We start from the raw sequence: 23,557 nt of genomic DNA, 5'->3' as shown, positions 1-23,557 counted from the left end.
GATTATTTACTAAGCATGTTATTTATAATAGACACTGGAAAGGTGCTTTGCATACTTTTTCTCATTTAATCCTCACAATAACCCTATTACTAGATAGGTGTTGTTTTATCCCCACTTCATATATGTAGAATCCAAGGCCAAAGATGTTAATTCATTTTCCCAATGTCAAAAAGGCAAGAAAGAATCAGACCTAAGATTCAATTTCACACCTCTCAGCACTGTAGGGATCCCAAATGTATGAATCACATGCTGCAAACCTCAGTTCCTGTGCAGTGGCAGACATTACTAACTGATTATAGCAGTCACTTTGGAATCCCTCTAGACCTTACAATACTGATAGTAGGGAAGTAGAACTAATGTGCCTTTCTAAAGCCTTATTAAAGCCTGTACTTCATAACAGCAGTCTTGGTGACCTACATTCAGAGATTTTGATTCAGCAGACCTTGAGCTGGTTCCTGAATCTGTATTTTTGAGGTCTCTCCCAGTGATTCTGATGACAGCTAGGTTTAGCAAAAATTTCTTCTTGCACCTATGTTCAACAATACCATATCTTTGTATATTTGTTCAGTCTATGAGTTTCTGAAATAGAAGATAGAGCTAAGGAAATAATCTTAGGAAGGAAAAGTAATTTTTGACTAGCTATTACTTATGGAACGCCTACTATATGAAAGACAGATCTAGTACCTTCCCTCCTTTTTTGAGCCACTGAAACTCTGTAAGAAAGAGCTAGTCATACTGTTCTGTGCTGAAACATCTGGTGAATATTAGAAATACAGGAGTGTCATCTCTTAAATGTGACTGTGATGGGTTTGGAATAGAAGAAAGAGATCTTAGCCATGATCTGAGAAGCCCAAGCTTAGAGGAGTATCAAATACAAACAGGAGTAAGTGAAAACCTTACAATTTATGATTCTGTATTAATCCTACTCCTTTAATTCACAACAAATTGACTATTAAACCTCCCCCACTCTCCCCAAAATTAGTACATGTGGTAGATTACAAGCCCGATGAGAAAAGGCAGCAGTGCTCCATTAATATTTATAAATGTCGCAATGCTCATATTTCCCATCTATTTGGAAAATCAGCCCAAGTAATTAAGGAGTATGGGGAATTATAAAGATGAAAAATATCAGGAAAACAGTGCACATGGAAGTTATCAACACGATTTTACCTCTACTGTTGCATCTTAATGACTTCGTTTTCCATGGATGGCATTTTTTAAGTTTAAATTTCTGGGTGAAAACAAAACAATAAAACTTCATTATCATCCAAGCAACATAGATATTTTTCAAATATGGACTTACATCTTTGGCTTCTCCACGAGGTATTGAAAGTGTTTACTTCCAATGATTTTCACCATGATCTCAGGCATTGCATCTGATCCACGGGGAGTCTTCCAGGCTGAAGACATGATTCCTTTCAAAATCCCTTCAGATCCCTAGGGGTGAAAATAAGTAAATAGTTCCTCTTGATTTTCCATTAGGGAACTGCATCATCCTTGCCAATAACAACAAGCAATAATAATAGCAGGACAAAGTGTTTCACCTATATTACCTCACTTAACACTCCTAACAAAGGCATGAGAAAGATATTTTTAACTACTATTATCATTTTTGTTTTACTGTTGAGCAAACAAGAAAAATGTAGCTATATGACTTACTCACATCACATCACATCACCAGTAATTAGCTGACTTGGGAATCTCACCTAAGAGGTCTGCACAGCAGATCTACTGAATCATTAGGTGACTCTACCTTCCTGTACTACAAGACATAGGATGGAATTCCAGTGAGGTCAGAGCAGAAACAAGGGCATTAGTGGGACATATGAAGAATCCATATTCAGTTCTGATGTTTAGTTTCCCCATTTATGAGATCAGGGTAATTCTAGGTCTGTTCTCAGGGACTTGAGGGTGAATCCAAGGAGATAATGCATCTGAAGGGAGACTGTACACAAGACAGACAGACTTTTGTTGTGATCACTGATCTCTTTCTACAACAATACAATGAATCTGAAATTGAACTCCTGCACAAGGTGTTTAAACAGAGTGATGCCAAGGGAAAATCAGAAGTTCAGTAAATCTGGCCACAGCTGAACACTCCCTTTTAGAACCACCCAGAGACTGAAAGGCCTTTAGAAATCATTCTACTCCAAAGGCTCCTTCACAGATTGGAAAACTAAGGCCCAGAGAGGGTGTGTTATTTGACAAGGGTCACAGAGGAATGAAGGACGGGACTGTTTCCAGTACTTGGGTCTGATGTCTAGGCCAGGGTTCTTCCCAAAAGTCCAATACTAAAGACCTGCTGTGCTAGGGCAGCCCCTCATCCCGGGGACCTGCAGCCTCTTTGCACCTGTCTGGAATCTTCCAGACCCGGAACTCGTGATCCTCAAATCCCCTCCCTGCCCAGCAGCTGCGTGTCGGCCCTGATTGCCCGGAGAGAACAGAGTCGGGGGGCTTACCGCTAGGGCAGCGTCCCCACCCTGGCAGCTCAGAGGTGCGCCGTCCGTGCTTCTCCCCAGGAAGCTGACACTCTCAGACCCGGGGACGGGACGGGGCGTGGGGACCGAGCCCAGGAATCCGGCCAATCACAGGGCCCGCGTCGCGGGCGGCGCCTGTTCCGCCCTGGTCGCTAAGGACGCTGAAGGCTGTTTCTGGGCGGGGACCAGGTTTTTCTCCACTGCCTAGGCAATGGACCCAGGCTCTGGCTGCCGACGGATGAAGAGCCTAGGTGTTTTTGATCTGTGCCTTCTCTGTTCCTCAGAGATATGCGGGCGTCCTTCTAGAAGCCCATCTCGCTCACCTGTGTGGTCACCCTTGTCCCGCCCTTCCTCCGAAGGCTTCATTTCCCTTTGTGAGTTTGCACATAGTTGAGATTCCAACACAGTAGGTTCAAATCCAGACGTCTCCACTGTATGGCTTGAGTAAATCCCTTCTTTTCCCTGAGATTGTTTCCTCATCTGTAAAACGGGGCAAAATAACAACACTGTCCTAACTGCGATTTGGTGACTAAATTAAATAAGAATATCGGCGGGGCTCAGTGGTTCACCCCTGTAATCCCAGCACTTTGTTAGGCCGAGGTGGGCAGATCACGAGGTCAGGAGATTGAGACCATCCTGGCTAACATGGTGAAACCCCGTCTCTACTAAAAATACAAAAAATTAGCCGGGCGTGGTGGTGCGCGCCTGTAATCCCAGCTACTCAGGGGGCTGAGGCAGGAGAATTGCTTGAACTTGGGAGGTGGACCTTGCAGTGAGCCAGGATGGTACTACTGCACTCCAGCCTGGGCAACAGAGCGAGACTCCATATCAAACAAACAAAGAAACAAAAAACCCAGAATATCATAGATTGATAATAATAACGTTGAGTACTGTCTCTATGCCAGATCCCTATGACAAGCTGGATAACTCTCACCTCACAAGTTAATAGTTATAAACAAAATAGTTTTACTTTATTTTAAAGAGAAAAGAAACAAGTTGGGGTATTGATAAACTACTCCAAATCCTGCAAAAGCAAGTACAGAGCTAAGATTAGAATATAGATCTGCATATCCTACATTTCCAGACAGTTGTTATTATGCTAAAAGAAACTTCAGCTGATGCAGGCAAAGACACTTTAGATTGATTCCCAAACGGTATTGTTATTTGCATCAACATAGGCAGCAGCAGCTCCAGCATCTGTTCCCCTGCCTCCTAACCTCTAGCTGTACTGTGCTTTACAGGTGAATATATCACCCGCTGGCACATGCAGCCAGAGGTGGACAGCACACTCAGCTCCCCTCCAGGGGCTCACTCTCTAGTGGGTGAGACACACAGCCACATTCTATGATATAGAAAGTGTTAAGGGAGCAGAGAAGCGGGGACAGCTCCCTTCTCACTCCTCCCTCCTAGCCTTCACGTTGCTTCCAGATCAGTCTTCCCAAGGCCCAACTCTGACAAGCCCCCTCCTCTACTCAAATGTCTGAAAGATCTCATCAGCCACAGCAGGTGTCTGTGGTTTGAAGACCTTCCACTATCTGACTTCAAGCTAGATCTCTAGCTTGATCTCCCACTACTTCTCCTAGGCTTGTTATGCTGCATCCAATCCAGTCTACTCACTGGCTTGAATCTCCCTTTCATATCTCTGCCTCAGTGCCTTTGTTCACTTTGTTTCCTCTGCCTATAATGCCCTTCCATTTCTCACTGTGTCAGCCTGCCTATCCATTCTTTAAGTTGGATCTCAAGTGATATGTGAACTTGGGAATCAGACACTTTGAGTTCAAATCCTTGCCCTGCTAGTTCAGTGTAATCTTGGGCAAATCACTTAACATCTTTGTGCTTTAGTTTCCTCTTCTATACAATGAGGATGACTTTTTGTGAAGTTTAAGCGAGTTATATAAGAAAGGAACTTAGAACAATGCCTGACACATAACGAACAATATAAATGTTTGCTCTTATTTTTGAAGAAGCCAAACTGGATTCCAGAGCTGAAAGTGGCTTCTTCATCTTATCTATAACTTGTGGTTTCTCTCTTAGGAAATATGTGTGTCTTTGTCTGAGAGTGTGGTATTTATTTGCTTTGGTTGTCCGGGCTTCTCGTGCTATGCTGTAGAGGGCTGAATAATGCCCCTCCCTCAAGATGTCCACCTTTTAATCCCCAGAACTTGTGAATATTACCTTCCATGGCAAAAAGAACTTTACGGATGTGATTAGGTGAAGGAACTTGAGAGGAGAAGATTATCTAAATTTTTCAGATGAGCCCTAAATGTAATCACGAGTGTCTTTATAGGAGGGAGGTGAGAGAGATTTGATGACAGAAGAGGAAGTAAATGTGACAATGGAGGCAAGAGGGTACAGGGATTTGGGGAAGGGATCATGAGCCAATGAATGCAGACGGCCTCTGGAAGCTAGAAAAGGCAAGGAAACTGATTCTACTCAAGACCCCCAGAAGGAATCTATTCTGCTGACCCCTTGGCTTTAGCCCAGTGAGACTGATTTTGGATTTCTAACCTTCAAAAATGTAAGACAATACATTTGTGTGTGGTAATTTATTATATTATCCATGGGAAAATTTAACGTCATGCTATTGAAGGACTCTTCTTTTCTTTTTCTTCTCTGTGTTTGTTAAATATCCAGAACAGTGTCTAGATTATAGTGTGCTCTACAAAATTTTTTGACCAAATGAATGAAGGAGAATAGAACCAAAATTAAGTATTAAAATTTCTCTCTAAAAAATACTCTAATGAAAATGGTACAGGTGGGAGTTTTGTCTACCTAAAACGCTTGCCTATTCTTTCTTTCTGTGAAATGAATGCTTTGTTTGGGAATCTCTTTTCCTATTTCAAGGAGTCCTTGTGGGCATTTTCAATCAAAGTCCTGCTTGATTATACTCTATGGCTTAAGAAGGCCAGAGTTCTTATCAATGACCAATGCACCTGACCCTTGAACAACACAGAGGTTAGGGGTGATGACTCCTCATGCAGCTGAAAATTTGCGTGTAACTTTAGACTCCCCCAAAACTTAACTGCTTATAGTCTGCTGTTGACTGGAATCCTTACTGATAACATCATAAATTAACACATATTTTGTATGTTATATGTATTATATAATGTATTCTTATAATAAAGTAAGCTAGAGAAAAGAAAATCTTATTAAGAAAATCATAAGGAAGAGAAAATGTATTTACTAAGTGAAAGTTATCATCATAAAGGTCTTTATCCTCAACATCTGCACATGGAGTACGCTGAAGAGGAGGAGGAAGAGGAGGTATTGATCTTGCTGTCTTGGAGGTAGTAGAGCTGGAAGAAAATCTGCCTATAAGTGCACCTGCACAGTTCAAACCTGTGTTGTTCAAGGATCATTTGTACACACATGTAGGAGGAAAAAAGTTTATATCTGTTAAGATTACTAGACTGTGAGGATAAGGTGTTGATATCTGTATCAACACATACTGCAATTTTTCAGAGAGGAGGAAGAACTCAGCCAACAGAGAAAAGCAGAGCTGAAAATGGAGCCAGTGTGGAGAAGGAGAGGAAAGCAAAGAGCCTGGATCCAGCTATGCCTGAAATTAGAGATTCCAGAACTCTCAAACACACGAGTAATAAACATCCCTTTTGTTTAAAATATTTTGAGATGACTGTCATTAATCTTTACCCAAAGAGACCTAAGATAGAGACTCTTAAACTTCAGGTTATTAAATTTTATCTATAGGATACAGTTAATTGATTGGATGGCATTTTGAGTTTTCCTATAAATTCTGTGATAAAGCTTGAAGGAGCAAATTGGTTTTGATCAAATTAGTTATTCTACTAAAGACTATCCTTTGACCTTATCTTGACTCCGTAGGTTTTACAAATGCCAACTTGAAACATAGTGGCATTGGTGAGAGGCTTTCTATTGGGCAGCTCTTCTACCAGTTTGATGGTATTCAGGTGAAATCTGATCTATTTTTCAGACCCGAGGGAACTTCTGCTGAGTGACCTTGAACAAGTAATTTAACTCTTTTATCTGTAAGGTGGAGAAAATAATAATTACCCTCTAAGGTTGTTATCAGGATTAGAGATAATGTACCTGGAGGCCCCTGACATGCAACAGGCTTATAATAAATTATATTCTTGTTTATAACAATAGCAGCTAATATTTAGTGAATATTTAGTATGTGCCAGACACTGAGTTAAGAGCTTTTCATTCAACATTCCATTTCATCTTCATAACAACCTTATGAAAAAAGACTATTAATATTCTCATATCAGAGATTAGGAACCTGAGGCTTAGAGAAGATAAAGAACTTGCAGAAGGGAATGTAGCTAGGAAAAGTCTGAAGCACAATAAAATATCCAGGTGTGCCTGACTCTGGAAGTAGCCTCTATAGCCCCTCCAGCCCCTCCTCCTTACTTCCTCTGTGGATGTTAGTTAGCCATTGTTACTACAAATATGTATTAGTGATAATATTTTTATTGCTGCTGTTTTAAGGCTCTTCATTCCTTACAGAATGCAGATTCTGTGACAGAATTCCTAAGGAGTGGTCTTTTCTTAGCTGCTATTTTCTACTTTACACTCTGCTTTATGAAATGACACAACCACGAAACATCTCTCCAGTGGTTTATATTAAACAAGGCAAAACAAAAAGCTGTGCAATAAATGTCTCCATAAGATTAAATACTGTGGTTAAAACTGCGTTCCTTGAATTCAACAGCTTTAGATTACGAGTCACCAGAGAAAGATTCCACAGAAACATCTCCATCCGAGTCAGCGCTCTCTCCTTTCTTCCCAAAGAAAGACAAATAGCTGTAATAAGGGAACCAAAGAATGCCCCCTCCTAAAACTTCAGGATTTTACATTTACCATCAAACAGAGTAAGGAAGAGGAAAAAAAATGGTCTCCAATGTTTTGTTTTTGCCCTTGTAAGTCAAAGTAGAATGAGTTTATAAACAGGAAGCAAAAAAGAACTGCTCTTTTGAACAGTCTAATCTTAGATCTATAAAAATGAGGCATTTTGCAGTGAAGTCTCTTGTCCAAATAGAGGAGAGGCAAATACTGATGTTAAACTGAGATGTATTACAAAGATATGGGGGTGTTACATTTGTTTTTTCTCCAAGAGACATGCAGGACCCAAGCTACTAATCTTTATGACTAATGGGGGACTTCAGGTAAAAAGACAAGCAAAGGCAGGCCGACTTTAAATACAATGCAAATATGGTCAAGTTTCTTTTCTCCTTAAAATGCTCTCTTGGCTCTGGAAAAACAAGACTGTGTAGCATACTGATTAGATGGGCCAACTTTGGGCCCTGTCGTAGTTTTCTAGGGCTGCTATAACGAAGTACCACAAAGTGAGATTGAAGAGCAGAAATGCATTGTCTCACAGATATTGGAGGCTAGAAGTCTGAGGTCAAGGTATTGGCAGGGTTGGTTCTTTCAGATGATGGTGAAGGAGGATCTGTTCCATGCCTCTCTCCTAGTTTCTGGGGGTTTGCAGGAAGTCTGTGATGTTGCTTGGCTTGTAGATCTCCGTCTTTATGTTCACATGCTGTTCTCCTTGTGTGTGTGTGTCTGTGTCCAAATCTCCCCTTGTGTATAAGGACACAAGTGATATTGGGCTAATTACCTCTGCAACCACCCTACATATATATAAGGTCACATTTGAGATCTGATGGTCAGAGCTAGGACTCCAACAAATAAATTGGGAGGCAGGGACACCATTCAACCCTTAACAGGGTTCAATACCTGGTTTCCATTTAATATGATGTTATTTCAGGCAACTACCTTGCCTTTCTGTGACTTTATTTCTTCATGAATAATACCAGTATGTACAATAATGTGAGGATAAAATGAGTTTACATGTTTAGAATAGCGTTTGGTACTGCAAGAGTTTACTGCTATTAGTGTTCTTTCCTTATACATATTTTATGGGGTAAAAGTAATATTTCAATACTTGTGTACAATGTATAATGATTAAATCAGGGTAATTATCATATCCATCGGCTCAAATACTTATTATTTCTTTGTGTTGAAAACATCCCAAAACTTCTTTTCTAGCTGTTTGAAAATACATATCAATTATTATTAACCTTAGTCACCTTACAGTGCTGAAGAACACTAGAGTTCATGTTCTTCATTATGGCCTCTTTGGTTTGGCTTTGCTCACCTCCCCAAATTCATGTCCCACGTTCTCTCCCAACCCATTGAACTTCAGCTGCAGTTAACTGGTGTTCCACACAACCTTCCCTGGAGTTTGATCCTCACGTGCCTCTGCTGAGTGTTTTCGTCATTGTTCTGCCTGAAAGGTCTTTTGTGTGACTCGGTTTCTGACTTTTAAGATCATGTCCGTGTTACTGACCCTGCAAAGGCATTTATCCTCAACGCCCCCAGTCAGATGGTTCATTCTTTTCAGTAAACCAGCAGTTTTATTGAATCTACTATTTCGATAGTAATTATGACTTTAGAATCTTTCTCACCTGCTCAATTGTTGATGATAAATAAATAGTATGTCTTACTCCCCACATAGCCCATTCTGAGCACAGTGATAGTACATAGTATGTGATCACAAATGTATATTACATACACGAGAGAAAATAAACATGATAGATGACTTTTAATAGTATAATGTGATTTTGATAAGCATATTATCATAGCAGCTACTATTTAAGATTTACTATGTGCTAGTCATTGGATGAGGCACTTTATATGTGACACTTCATTTAATTTCAGTAATGATCCTATAAGGGATGTAGGGTATTATTTTCTCTGTTCTACTGATGAGGAATCTAATCTCAGAGTGTTGGATTGTCCAGGACCTTGGTTGTACATAGCTGAAACTCCACTAGAGCCGACTGTAGCAAAAAAGGAATTTCTCATGAAACTAAGTACAGAAATGAACCCAGGCCTCTGAAACAGTCAGGGACTATGGCAGGGAATTTTTTTAGGACTCTTGTCTCTGCTACTCTACGTATCAGCTTCATTTATTCTTCTCTGTAGCACACATTAGCGTTTTCTCATCCCCCAGGCCACATGCTGGGGGATAAAACATGCTCATAAATAAACACCAGAAAGAAAGTCACTAATCATAATTCACAAGTTTCATTTCTACCCAAGGAGCTGGCAAAATCTGGAATTTCTTAGTTCCATTTGCTACAGGAGAAATTATGGTCAGCCAAGCTTGGTCAGGAAATATCTGAACCAGTGAATTGTATTGGGGGATGGAGCTGGTGGGTGGTAGAATCATGTACAAAATTGTTAGTAGGAGCTATTGGAAGAGTTAGTACCCAGACAGTTATAAGGTACAGGAACCCAATAGAGGTTAACCTGATAGGAGGTTGAATAACTTGCCCAAGATCTTACTGCAAATAAATGGTAGTGCAATGATTCAAATTCACATATGCCTGACTCTAAAGCATCTCCTTGGAGCATTATGTTTTAAAATTCTATAGTATAATAATAGTGGCCTGGAAAATGTGGTTGCAATAAAGTTCAAGAGAATGACCACAGAGCAGAAGTTCTAACCACATAAAGACCATCTGGCCACCTCTGCCATTAGCTTACCCTGCTCTAGATTATTAAGAACTTTACCTGCCTTTAAGTTTTAACATCTGTGAATAGAACTACAGTGCTATATACTGAATGTATTCCCCCAAATTTATATGTTGAAATCCTAACCCCCAAGGTGATGGTATTAGGAGATGGGACCTTTGGGAGGAGGTTAGTTCATGAGGGCAGGGCCCTCATGAATGGGTTTAGAGTCCTTATAAAAGACACTTCAGAGTGCTCTCTTGCCTGTTCCACCGTGGGAAAATACAGCAAGAAGAAGACTGTCTATGAACCAGGAAACAGGCCTTCTTCAGACACTGAATCTGCTGCACTTTGATCTTGGACTTCCCGGTCTCCAGAACCATGAGAAATAAATTTCCGTTGTTTATAACCCACCCAGTATATGGTATATTTATTATAGTAGTCTGAGCAGATTAAGACAGAGAATCTCAAGGTTGAAATACACCTCACAAGTTATCGGGTCTGGCCATTCTTCTACCCAGCCAGGTGGAGCATTAATATTCCTTATAACATTCTATCCCAGTGATGCTGAAGGCCTGTGGCTGTATGGTAGAAGAATTAAGAATGCTGATTCTGAGGCTAGAAGGTTTGGATTCAAATCTTGGCTCTGCTAATTATTACCTTGATGTCCTTGGGCAATGAGCTTAGCATTTATGCTTTAGTACCTTAATCTATAAACCAAGTATAATAACAGCAATATCATTCTTTTTTAAAGGAATATTTATAGTGCATTTATCATGTACAAGCCTTCTTCTAAGTGTTTTTTATTTATCAACACATTTATTATCATAATAGGTAGGGAGTATTATTTTTAATTAAGGAAACTGAGTCAGAGACAAGTCAAGTGCCTTGTCCAAGATTTCAGGTAGTGATGGGGCTGGAATTAAAACATATGCAGTCTGGCTACAGACCTTATGCATTATCCACCACGTGATACCATCTCCCTGCTGCTCTTGGAAATAGCAAGTGACGTAACATACATAAAGCAGTTAGCACAGGTCCTGGTACGCTCTACATTCCCAATAACTGTTAGTGCTGCTGATACTCTTCTTTCAGTTCCAATTTTCTTACCACCAGCCCCTAAGCCTAAGGGCCATAAAATCCCCATTTCCTAAATGCTTGTGGGACAAGAAGAAAGCCTGCTCTATTTCCTGATACTGCTTCATGGCCTAGAAGACTGGCCTTGTGTATATGCAGGACTTTTCAATGCCTGATATCCCCACCCACTAATAAACATGGCCTGGTTAGGATAATGCTCTCCCTTTTTTAAAAGGGGAAGAAAAAATGATTGAGTAAAGGAATGCTTCTTGACTCCTTTAGACATCCCCAAGTGGCCCAAATTGATTTTATGATAAAACTTACTAAATTCATGATACTGGTACCTCTACATCTATCAAATATTTATTGAATGTAATTTTAAGGCACCATGGTGAGTTGTTGAGGATACAATGATGAATCAGATTCAAATGCCCCTCTAAAGATTACCAGCCGGAGGGATAAAACATGCTCATAAATAATCATTAGATACAACATAAAGTAAGGAAGAGTAACAAAAAATAAATATGAAAATTCAAAGGAAAGAGAAATTACTTCATAATTGTAGGATTAGGAAATACTTCTTTGTAGAGTTAACAGATGAGTTGAATCTTTAAAAGACAGGTAGTAATTGACATATGAGAAGGGCAACAGATGAGTTGAATCTTTAAAAGACAGGTAGTAATTGACATATGAGAAGGGAAGATAATACACTAAGCAGGGGAATAACATTAAGTGGAGACATAGAAAAGCAAGAAATGGGATGTGGCCAAGGAATCACATCTAGGTTCATTTGGAGAATTCAGAAGACAAAATTGCTAAAGTAGGTTTGGGCCAGATTGTAGAGTTTGAGTATCAGATGACAATGCATATGTTACTTTTGACTACAACAGAGAGATGTATGTGTTAACTTACAATATGAATGAAATAACCTCATCCATAGTGTTAATCAGGAGAGGCCAAGTTACACTGTGTTAACAGACAACACCTACAGCTCCGTGGCTTAAGAAACCAAAAATGCAATTTTCATTCACACAAATTCTGCTGTGGATTTGGGCAATTCTCCAGGATGATTATCCTCCATGTGTTGGCTCAACAATCTGGTCTCTGTGCACCCTACAGCACCTCCCTCTCAACACATGCTACCATGATGCCTGTGGCAAGACAAGAAAGTGCTGGAAGGTTACCCACCTGGAATGAAATGCTTTGCCTTAGGAGAGACACACACATTGTTGCTGCACGCAGTCCATTGGCCTGAATCAATGACAGCCCTATACCTTAAAAAGGGCACAGTCTCCCTGTGCCTGAAAAGAGAGAAGTGGATAATAATGAGCCCTAGTAATGTTAACCACACCCACACTTGCAGAAAATTCACTATGATTCAGAACAAGTTTATATTTACAAACAAAATACAGATATGCATGATTGCTGATATATTATTAACAGAAATTTTCCCATCTGTTGCATTTACCACTTTCAAATAAAGAAAACGTTGTTTACAGTTGATCCACCCACAATACATGTGGAAGAAAGATACCTACTTATTTCCGTAATCTGCCTGTTATTATCTCTAGAATAGCATAAACTGGTGTATGTCAAGTGTGACATAGGCTATGTTGACATGCAGCTGACATGACATTTGGCTTCAGCTGCACACTGCAGTCCAACCATGACAGTTTACCCTCCCTGTTAGAATGTGATGAGAGAGGAACCCATGCTTACAGAATGAAGTACAACTACGTAATGGGTATACATACAGTCTTCCATATATGATACATTGTTCCATGGTCTCAAAATAGCTGAGTTTTACATAGAGTGGAATGTAGAGCTCATAGAATTTAATCAAAAGTGCCTAAACTTTGGAGTCAGCAATGAGTTAGACTCCTAAAGCTACGGACTAATTGCCTGTGACACTGAGCCTCAGTTTCTGCATTTTTAAAATGACATTGATAGCAGAGTTGTAGCAACATGTATTAATGATAATAGCTAAAGTTAATTGGGAGTCTGGTGTCTGCCAAGCACCCACCCACTTTCTTTTCTCCCTCCCTCCCTCCCTCCCTCCCTTCCTTCCTTCCTTCCTCCCTCCCTCTCTCTGTCAGTGGATCTGTCCTCTATTTATCTAATCTATGTAAATCATCAACAGGTATAAGAAAGTGTAGTTAATTCAATTCATATGTAGTAGGAGGGGGCATTCCAGTTTGATCCTAAACTAGGATTTACATGTATCTGATAAATTGAACTGGTAAGTAAAGCCTTAGGGAGCGGATTTATATGACGGATTTTTTTTTCCGGGGGTGGAAAAGGGTTTTTGAAGGAGAAAAATAATGTGGTTTTATGTGGTATCTAGGACAGAGTCTGCAAAAGGTTGGACATTAGAGTGTTTATCTGAAATTTAGGTATCCTGCTCATGTACCCCAGTCTATTCTATACACAGCTACAAGTGGATGATAAAGGAGTGATGTGCGGAGACTCTGAGACACGAGAACACAAGCAGCACTTGTTTGGTGAACAGGTGACAGAGTTACATAAAAGGGAAAAGCAAAAGTGTCTCCCATTCTTTGGCATAAAGCCCAGTGTGGCCTCAACACTGTGAGAATCATAAGGAGTGCAGGTCTGTTGTAGTCTCTTGAGGGTTTGATGCTTTGAGCACTTTGGACCATAGCATCCTTGGCAGGTAATTATAATAACATCCTACTGGAGAACACCCTCAAAGTGTTATTCTCAAGTGGCTTCCATGATATTCCCAAGGGAGAAAAAAAATTCAACCAAAGTACAGTGTTGGTGTGTTGATGAGAATGCATGGAATATCCACTGGTATGCTTTGAAATTTATGGGTGACTATGTTGTTAATATCAGATCCATCGATTTTCACTCAGGGCCTGATATGGAGCTCAGAAAATGTTATATTAAAGAACGAAATAGAATGAATAATTGCCCAAATCCTCAAGTTACAGTGGTGCTTCTTGGTGGAGGTAGTACTGGCATTCTAGGTGGGACATGCTTCATTTTGCAGGACTGTCAAGAACATTGCAGGACATTTAGCAACCCCAGCCCTTGGAAATGAATGCCAAGAGTGCACTCCATTCATTCATTGTGGCTATTAAAACACATCTCCTTCTTTCAAATGCTCCTTGTCGGGATGCTACTGTGTTGAGATGAAAAATTATTAATCTGATGGGACTAAACATTTCTGTGCTGCCTTGGAACCAGTATTTCTGTAGGAAGCCATAAAGCCTCAGTAGAATGGGATCTTTCTCCCACTTTATATGCTGAGCACAATGAGGCTGTGGTTTTCTCTTTTTGCCTTTGCTTACTGCTCTTAAAATCTCATAAAAAGAAGTTCCATTTCCTAAATGCCCGTCAACCAATGGGTGGATAAATAAATTGTGAGATATATATATATATATATATATATATATATATATATATATATATACACCATATATATATATATATACCTGGATGGAGTTGAAGACCAGTATTCTAAGCAAAGTAACTCAGGAATGGAAAAATCTTACATCATATGTTCTCACTTGTAAGTGGGAGCTAAGTTATGAGGACTCAAAGGCATAAGAATGATATAATAAACTTGGGGACTTGGGGGGAAGGGTGGGAGGGGGTGAGGGATGAAAGATTACACATTGGGTACAGTGTACATTGCTCAGATGATGGATGCACCAAAATCTCAGAAATCACCACTAAAGAACTTATCCACGTGACCAAAAACTACCTGTTCCCCAAAAACTATTGAATTAAAAATAAATAAATAACAAAAATTTAAAAAATAATAAGAAAAAGAAGTTCCACTGGACATCCCAGTGTGCTTGTCCAGGGCAATGATTCTCTGCCAAGATCAACTCAGTGTTTTCCTGAGGAACCCATATTTACTCCGTGACACCACTGATTTCTTGGTCCCTGTTGTCAGAAGACTAGAAGCTTCATTCCATTGGATTCCAACTAGTAGAGACTTTGAAACATGGAGTCAAATTGGAGCCAAAATGTCATCTTTATTTATAGCCCAGTAGATATTAAAGATCAGGGCCCTTTGGCAAAAATAGATTTGGGATCTTTTCTACTTCCTCCAAGTTAGGATTAGGTCCTGACTGTGGGTCTAGCTGATTCTGTAGAACAGATGCTGAGTACGTGTACTTAGCCGGGGGCTTGTTGGGTCACAGGCTAAGTCATCAGCAGAAAATAATGGGGAAAGAGAGGCTGTTTCCCTTTAATGTTGGGCCATTCTCCTTGTGAAAACAGGTCCAAATCTACATCAGTTTTCAGGATTAGCATTAACTGCACCTCCCGCTGGGGCGACCTGAGTAAGGGGTAGAAAGGAGTGGAAATTATTTTCTTCATGATCTGAGGTGTGATGGTTAATATTGAGTGTCAACTCAATTGGATTGGGGATGCAGAGTATTGTTCTCCAGTGTGTCTGTGAGGGTGTTGCCAAAAGAGATTAACATTTGAGTCAGTGGACTGGGAGAGCCAGACCCACCCTCAATCTGGGTGGGCACCATCTAATTAGCTGCCAGTGCAGCTAGAATAAAAGCAGACAGAAGAACATGGAAAGACTAGACTGGCTGAGGCTTCCGGCCTTCATCTTTCTTCCATGCTGAATGCTTCCTGCCCTCTAACATCAGACTCCAAGTTCTTCAGCTTTTGGACTCTTGGACTTACACCAGGGGTTTGCCAGGGGCTCTCAGGCCTTCGGCCACAGACTGAAGGCTGCACTGTCAGCTTCCCTGAGGTGTTGGGACTCACACTGGCTTCCTTGCACCTCAGCTTGAAGATGGCCTATTGTGGGACTTCACCCTGTGATTATGTGAGTCAATACTCCTTAATAAACTCCCTTTCATATATACATCTATCCTATTAGTCCTGTCCCTATGGAGAACACTGACTAATAAATACGTGAGGTATAAGTATGGATTATGAAGAAGAAAGATTACTCCTTTTAATACATATGTATTACTTCATTATACCATTACACTTTGTTATTTTCCAATTTTGTCATATAAAACAGGGTCATAAATCTTAGAGAAGTATTTTGCCTAGGCCACCCGGCTAATAAGTGACAGAGCCTGGATTTGAACCTAAGTTTGTCTCACTCTCAAAGCTGTGTGTGTGTATATATAGCATATATGCATGTGTATGTACATATATACTTACATATATAAATATATATCCATATATGTAAATATACATATTTACATATATAAATATACATGTCTATGTAGGTATATATAGTTACACAGATGGAGCTTTTAGTTTTCAATCATCTTGAGACCTCTTAGGATTGGAGATTCAGGCAATTTCATGCCACATACTCTTTAACAAGACACCAGTTGCTTGCTTCAAAGTCTATACATTATGTATTATTTGATATCTTTGCTTCAGATGGCATATTAGTTTGCTAGGGCTGCCATAATGATGTACCACAGACTGGGTGGCTTAAACAACAGACATTTATTTTCTCACAGTTCTGGAGGCCAGAGCCCAAGATCAAGGTGTTGGCAGGTTTGGTTTCTTCTGAGGTCTCTCTCCTTGGCTTGCAGATGGCTGCCTTCTTGCTGTATCCTCATATAGTCTTTCTTCTGTGTGCCTGCATCTCTGCAGTCTATGTGTACAAATTTCCTCTTTTTATAAGGACACCAGTCAGATTGGATTACAGCCCATTCTAACGGCTTCATGTTAACTTAATTACCTCTCTTAAGACCATATCTCCAAATATAGTCATATTTTGAGGTACTTGGAGATTAGGGCTTCAACATACAAATTTTTGGAGGTCATAATCCAGCTTACAACAAATGGGATAATATTAAAACATCAGAAATACCACCTAGGGAGTGGATGGGGAAGAAGAGCTGAAAAAAAAAAAAACCTTTATAGTGTTTCACCAAATCTCTGTTGTAGAAAAGAAAAGTAGAATGAATTAGTCAAGATCACACAGGTATAATAGCCCATTGATACTATAGGCCATCATCCATACTAGGGTCTTCTAGATTTTGGCTGGAATAATGTGTGTGGGATGTGTGTGTGTACTGGGGGAGGTATTTAGATGATTTAGATAGAGAAAATAGAATGGGATGTGTGTGTATACTGGGGGAGGTATTTAGATGATTTAGATAGAGAAAATAGAATGGGGTGTGTGTGTGTGTGTATGCGCGTGTGGGTGTGTGTATACTGGGGGAGATATTTAGATGATTTAGATGGAGAAAATAGAATGAATCAGGCAGGAGAGAAAGATGCCTTTCTGGATCATTTATTTGTATCTTATACTTAAAAATAAAAATACTCTTCTTTCTTTTGCTTCTTGAAACTCCAAGCAACAAAACTGCCAATTTTAATCTAGACCACTCGGTGGCAGTAAAACAGAAATGTCTGCAAAGAAAGCAGAAATCCCTTCAGAATTATAATAAGTTTTATAGACCAAGACAACTGCAGTTGTAAAACATGGTGTATCAATTGGCATATTTGCTGATCAAATCTTTACAATCTTCGAATAGGCTCATAAATACTGGTTTCTCTAGTTTGGCCTACTCATGCTTCATGCTTCTGTTTAGCATGAATTGGATGCTGGATATCTTGGAGGGATGGAAATCCAGCAAATGGTTGAAATATCAAAGCAATATGCCACTGCCAATTTGTTTTCCTGTGATTGAGGGAAAATATACGTACATGCTTCGATTAGAAGTACTACCCAAACAAGCAGAATCTGCTGCATTCAAAGCTGAGCTCATTTCCCACGCACAGCATAGCCCAGGCTGGAGTTAACCAACAGCTAAATCATTTTGCTACTTGATTTTTATAAGTGAGTTCCAACTCGCTTACTATTCCCACAAGAGTCTTATTATGCAGGGATATTTTCATTTTTATAAGTGGTTATTGGCTGATGATAAAATCAGGCTTCATGATAAATACATAAAATTGTAGGGCAGGAGGTAACATCCAAACACACCTCTCATCAAAATGTTGGTCTCATGTGGTCGGTTGAAAAGAAGGCTGAAATGGTTTATGACTGTCAACATTGAACAATGGGGAAACTGAGGTCTAGGTCTTCAGTGACTTGCCCAAGGACATCTGACTAGTAAGTGGCCTAGCTGGACTGTGAAACCCCGTTGTCCACAAAGTGTTGGATGGACTATGGAAGTGGTTACCTTTAGAGACTCATGAGAATATTTGGCTACCAAAGCATGTTTAGCAGCTAAACTCCTCTCTGCTTTGTTTTTGTAGATGGGCACACTGATCGTTTTGGAAACAAGGATGGAAGTCCTTGGAAAGATCGGCATTAATCATGTGGTAGCTGCTTATATTATTAGACAAGGATGCTATCTCTTGTCAGTTAAGAGATTCATTCATGCTTTTCCCCCCAAGATTTCTATAGACTCTTTCTTAGCAAATGTCTTTCATCTTCTTCCTCAAAGCTAGTTCATTGATGCTCTTTGCTCAACCTAGAATTCTCTACCTTTTTGTTTTCACCTAGCTAAATTCTGTTGAGACTGAGTTTGACAGCACTTTTATATATTCCTCAAACACTCTTTCTAAGTACTTTCCCCAGGGGAGAACAGTCCTTTTTTATTATTGGTTGAATGTTCTTTCTATACAAGGCAGACACCGTATATTTTGTTAGTAGCATGTGCATGAAAGTGCTTGGCACATAGGAGATCCTTAGATAATTATTGTCTGAAAGAAGAGAGTGATCCTACCCTTTGCTTTTATACAATGTTACTTTTTTTTTGAAGAGCAATTATTTATTCAGGAATTCTAAATGATATAAAACATTTAATGTATACTATGCAGGATGTATCCTTTATAATCATTTAAAATAACTGATTTTATTTTTAAGAAATACCTCTGTAATTATAAATGTATATATCATCTGTATAGCTTTCAAGCCTATGTAAACTTTATTGCTTATTTTGTTCTACTAATAACTCTTAATCCTCTGCTATATGCCCAACACTATATTAGGTGTTTTTACAGATTGGTGTTAATCTTCAAATCTAAGCAATTCAAATGTAACTAGAGCTCAGAAAATTAAATAACTTGTCATGCAGTCAAAATGTAGAAAATCTAGATTCACATCCAGACCTTCTTCCTCAGAAGTTCATGTATTTCCATTCTCTAGAAGTGAATGAGTCTCAGAGAGTGGCTTTGACATGCCTAAAGTAAGGCCATGGCAGAGCTGAGTGGTAGAATGAATCTGGGATTTCTGGCTTTTACCTAGATGAGAATTCTCTTTTCTGCATCATACCTTCTTCTCTGTATGATGAGAAAAGAAGGTAAGAACTCATTTTCGTGCAGCTGGAATAATTTGGCAGATTTCAAGATTTCATGAGGCCCAGACTTTCCACTGGTTCTATTTACGTTGAGAGATGCATTCATTTGGCAACTGCCTGGGATCCATGTGAACAGCTGCTAACTTGTGGTGTCATATCAGCTCATAGATCTCTTGGTCCTCCTGACTTGAGCCACTGCAGAAATTCAAGAATGGGAATTACAGATTTTGTAATCCATTTCTTTTGTACATAAAAATGCATTTTCCTGCTCTTCCATCCCTTAGTGATTCTCTTCCTAAGCCATTTTGCTGTGCATTTGTCAAGGAAATTTGCCATGTTTCAATTTGAAGACAACTCGAGTAAGAGAAAGCTAAACCACAGAATGTATTGAAAAAATATACTAGAAACAGTTTAAAAATGGGAATGGCTGTATTTGCTCTGTAACAAGCGAGCATTTTAAAAATCAATAATAAGAAGAACAACTAATGGCAATAATGTCTTTCCTGACTCATAGGGATATTTAAGAGTAAAATGATGTAATTGATGGCAAACACTTTGAAAAATAAAAGCACCATGAAGCACAAGATATTATGATTATTATACGATTGTCCTTAAGCACAGCTAAATGTGAGCCTCTGTCTCCCTCAGGACCAAACGTCACCATTGATCAATCATTTGTACAATTCCCAGAGTGTAAAGGTTATGTGCAGGGCTCCAGGCTCTTCCGCTTGTTCTGATCTCTCCATGGGGGTGTTCAGTGGATGTGGCCAAGAGTAAGTCACAACCTCTTTGGGCTTTTGTTCCTATGCCTTTGAGATGAAAATTAGTATTATTAATAATGGCTACCCACAGAGCAGTTCTATGTCCAAGGCACAAAGCATCCTTGGTTGATTATTTCATTTAATGTTTACAATGGCTCTGCAAAGTGCGTTATTTATAGATGAGGAAAATGAAGCCCAGAGCAGTGAAATATCTAGGCCAAATCACACAGCTAGAATTTAATGAGGTGTCTGTAGAAATCCACAATTCTTAACTTCAGGCACACTCAGTGTAGTGGATTGTGTAGTCATAGATTTGACTCTCCAGTATGATTGTTTCTGTCCTGTCTTCTTTGGAGAATTGCTCCTCCCCTGGAACACCTGCCGCAGTATTCTGATAGGGCTGCCAATTTCATGTACGGTAAATGTGACCACATGGGAAAAATGTGACCAGGCTTAGTCAGTTACACTAATTCTCTTATTCTAGTCCTATTAATTGACTTGAGTCCTATTAATTAACTTGAGGGTTAGGGATAGGATGAAGTCTGGCCAATGAGAATCTGTGGGATTTATAGATGCAGAAGTGGAGACAAAGACTTGCTGTCTCCTATAGGGTTGCTAGGTAAGATTAGGTAAACCTCAAGGAGACTGTTTACAAAAGAAAGGATAAAGCCAAAGGCAAGAGATGGAGAGCACTCAGATTGCATCCTTTAAGCCCTAGCAACTTGTGAGGAGAGATCTGCTCCATCCTTCCTAGTTACTGGAGTCAGTAAATACTGTTTTTAAAGCTAATTTGAGTTAAGTTTTTGGCACTTGCAGCCAAAAAGTGTCTGATTAATAAAATATATAACAAAGTACATTTATATATGTTATCTTCCTCGGTTCTCACAACAATCTTATGCCCAATATTCTTATGAATAGCTCTTTCTAATAGAAATAAAATAAAGAACTAGCCAGTCTTGGGACACATTTGATATTCATACTCAGTGCCTGTGCCTCCAGAGATCTTGCATTTTACACAATACCTTGCTAGATATGGAAATACAGCCAGACCTAAAAGCTCATGTGGATGAGCTTTGATCTTACTGCCAAACCGAGGTAGATAATCACTTGGAATAATTTCTTATTTATTTTGTATCATCCAAAAAAGAGTATTCTTGCTATATAGTTTTCTGATTATTAAGGCACATACATGTAAAGGTTCCAAACTTATTTTAATATTATCTTGATTTAAATCTAAAATATATTTTCCACTTTCATGCCTTCTTGACAACATAACTCTAATCATGATTGTATTTTTATTTTGATGACCCAGCTCATAATTTCCTGTTATAACAGATAACACATTTACTGTGTTGCTAATTTAATTGGTTATCTTTCCATTAGATTATAAACTACATGAAAGTAGGCAGCATGCTGTCATCATCATCATAATAATGACAATAATAATATTAATAATAGTCCCTTTTGAATTCCTAGTTCTTAGACCAGTATGTGGTAACTGATAGATATTAACTAAAGGTTTGATTGATAAATGCATGTATAAGTGGACCTGAGTAATTATAAACAAACCTCAATAATTATAATGTAATTCAATTACTAAGGTTTTAGAGGCTATGGAATTATGAAAGATTGGCCATTTAGCCTCAGGGTGCTAAGCTTTTTGTGTTTTAGTCTGCTTTTTAGAGTTGCTCATATTCCTCTCTCTTTTTTCAGATTCCAGATGTTCATACCAGTTTGCAATATGCAATGTGGGCCTGATTTAGGCAGTGTGTGGAAAGGGAAGACAGGTCTCAGTATCCAACAGATTCTGGTTCTGCCCCTTAATATCTGTATGACCTTGAACACACCCCTTAACATCTCTCTACATCACTGTCTTCCTCTGAAACATGAGAACCAATAAGCTACCCCATAGACATGTGATGAGGATTCGTTGAGATAGGCCATAAAAATCACCCAGTAGGTGAGCAACAAACATGTTTTTAATAAGAATTTTCAGAAGGGCAGGAAACTGAATACCTGAAAAGAGGTATGTGAAATCTTGAATACTGGCTTCATGAAAGATGTGCATGGGGGGGAATAAAGATGTCACACAGAGGGGTCTTCAGTGTGATCTTGGATACTACAGGTGTCAGAATAGGGAGATCTTTCTCAATGGTGGAAAGAAACTTTTAAGGTTTGCTTTGAAAGCAAAGGGACATTTCTCTTTAGTTACTAGCACTGAGCACATAGACAAACATGATTTTAGAGCCCCATTGTCTTCACCTGCAAGTTCAAACCCTGAAAACATTTCTCCTAGTGACCCATTTCCAGACTGCTGTGTAGGAAACCACGTTGTTGTATTATGTTTTACTGCTTTTCCTTTATCAAGTGACAACTTCACTGTTCATCAGAGATAAAGGAAGATAAATATTAAGAAACAAATTTGAGAAGTGGGAGAGCCTTAGGTCTTGTTATTTATTTAGACTTGCATATGTCTACATAGATAACAACTGACAATTGTGTTAGCAGTAGAGGATGGAAGTTAAAAATATGATCTGGAAGTCTAACTGAAGAAAAACCCAGAGCCTGATACTTAGGAGTTATTGGACTGCTGAAATTTTATATTTTGTGTGCAAGTACAGGTTATGTCAGTGAATCTGATAGCTAGCATAGCAGAGACTGCTCAAGGTGTATACATCCTTGGCTGTATTGGCAGTTTCTGTTTCTATTTCCCTCTCTTCTTTCCTTTTGACCTGTCTTTCAGTCCTCCTTGTGTATTTCTTTTTCTCTTTCCTTCTTTACCAAACATATTTTGAGAATCATCACATCCCTACACTTGAGCAATCAAAACTTGTTTACAGTACTGTCACATATATTCATTTTGTTTCTACATAGTTTTCATTTTACCAAACATATTAGTATACACTTATTTTGTTTTATTTTAATACATGTTATTACATATAATATATACACAGAAACATGCACACATCACAAGTGAAGAATAATTTTCAAAAAGTACAATGCACCTATGTAACTAGCAGCAGGACCAAGAACGAAGAGCATTTCCTGTATTCTCCTTGTGCTGCATCCTAGTCAAAGTCACTGCTCTTCTGAGTTCCAACAGCTTGAATTGGTTTTGCCTGTTTTTGAACTTGAATAAGTGGAATTGCCTATTGTATACTTTTAGGTAAGGTTTATTTTACTCAGTTATGTTTGTAAGGTTACTCGGGTTGTTGCATGTGGTATAGTTTGTTCTTTATTGTTGCTGTATTGAATTTTTTATCCATTCTCCTGTTAAAAAGCATTTGGGTTATTTCCAGGCTTTTGGGGATCTATAAATTATTGTGTTTGTTTTTCGATATACAGATAAAACAGAAACACATTTCTGTTGGCTGTATGCTTAGGAGCTGAATTGCTGGGTCATAGAGTACCTGTTTTGTTGGCTTTGTTAGATACTGCCTATGGGTTTTTCAGAGTAGTTCAAATA

At 39.0% G+C, this 23,557-nt stretch overlaps 1 protein-coding gene and 1 long non-coding RNA gene across 3 annotated transcripts in view; one reads left to right on the top strand and one right to left on the bottom strand.

Moving 5' to 3' along the window:
- Positions 1–2,589, bottom strand: part of C1H1orf87 (chromosome 1 C1orf87 homolog) — an 82,310-nt gene extending 79,721 nt beyond the window's left edge. Inside the window, 2 exon segments of one of the 2 annotated variants that reach the window (NM_001280395.1) lie at positions 1,304–1,437; positions 2,460–2,589. In NM_001280395.1, coding sequence (NP_001267324.1) covers positions 1,304–1,410 — 107 coding nt within the window. In that variant the 5' untranslated portion in view covers positions 1,411–1,437; positions 2,460–2,589. 2 annotated transcript variants of the gene reach the window in all.
- Positions 2,590–2,770: 181 nt separating this feature from the next.
- Positions 2,771–6,100, top strand: LOC107966867 (uncharacterized). Its single transcript, XR_001706905.4, has 2 exons — positions 2,771–2,851; positions 5,940–6,100. It is a non-coding gene; the product is annotated as an uncharacterized LOC107966867 (long non-coding RNA).
- The last annotated feature ends 17,457 nt before the right edge of the window (positions 6,101–23,557 follow it).

This window comes from Pan troglodytes, chromosome 1, assembly GCF_028858775.2.
Source record: "Pan troglodytes isolate AG18354 chromosome 1, NHGRI_mPanTro3-v2.0_pri, whole genome shotgun sequence".
NCBI lineage: Eukaryota > Metazoa > Chordata > Mammalia > Primates > Hominidae > Pan > Pan troglodytes.
This window is presented reverse-complemented; position numbering and strand designations above follow the sequence as displayed.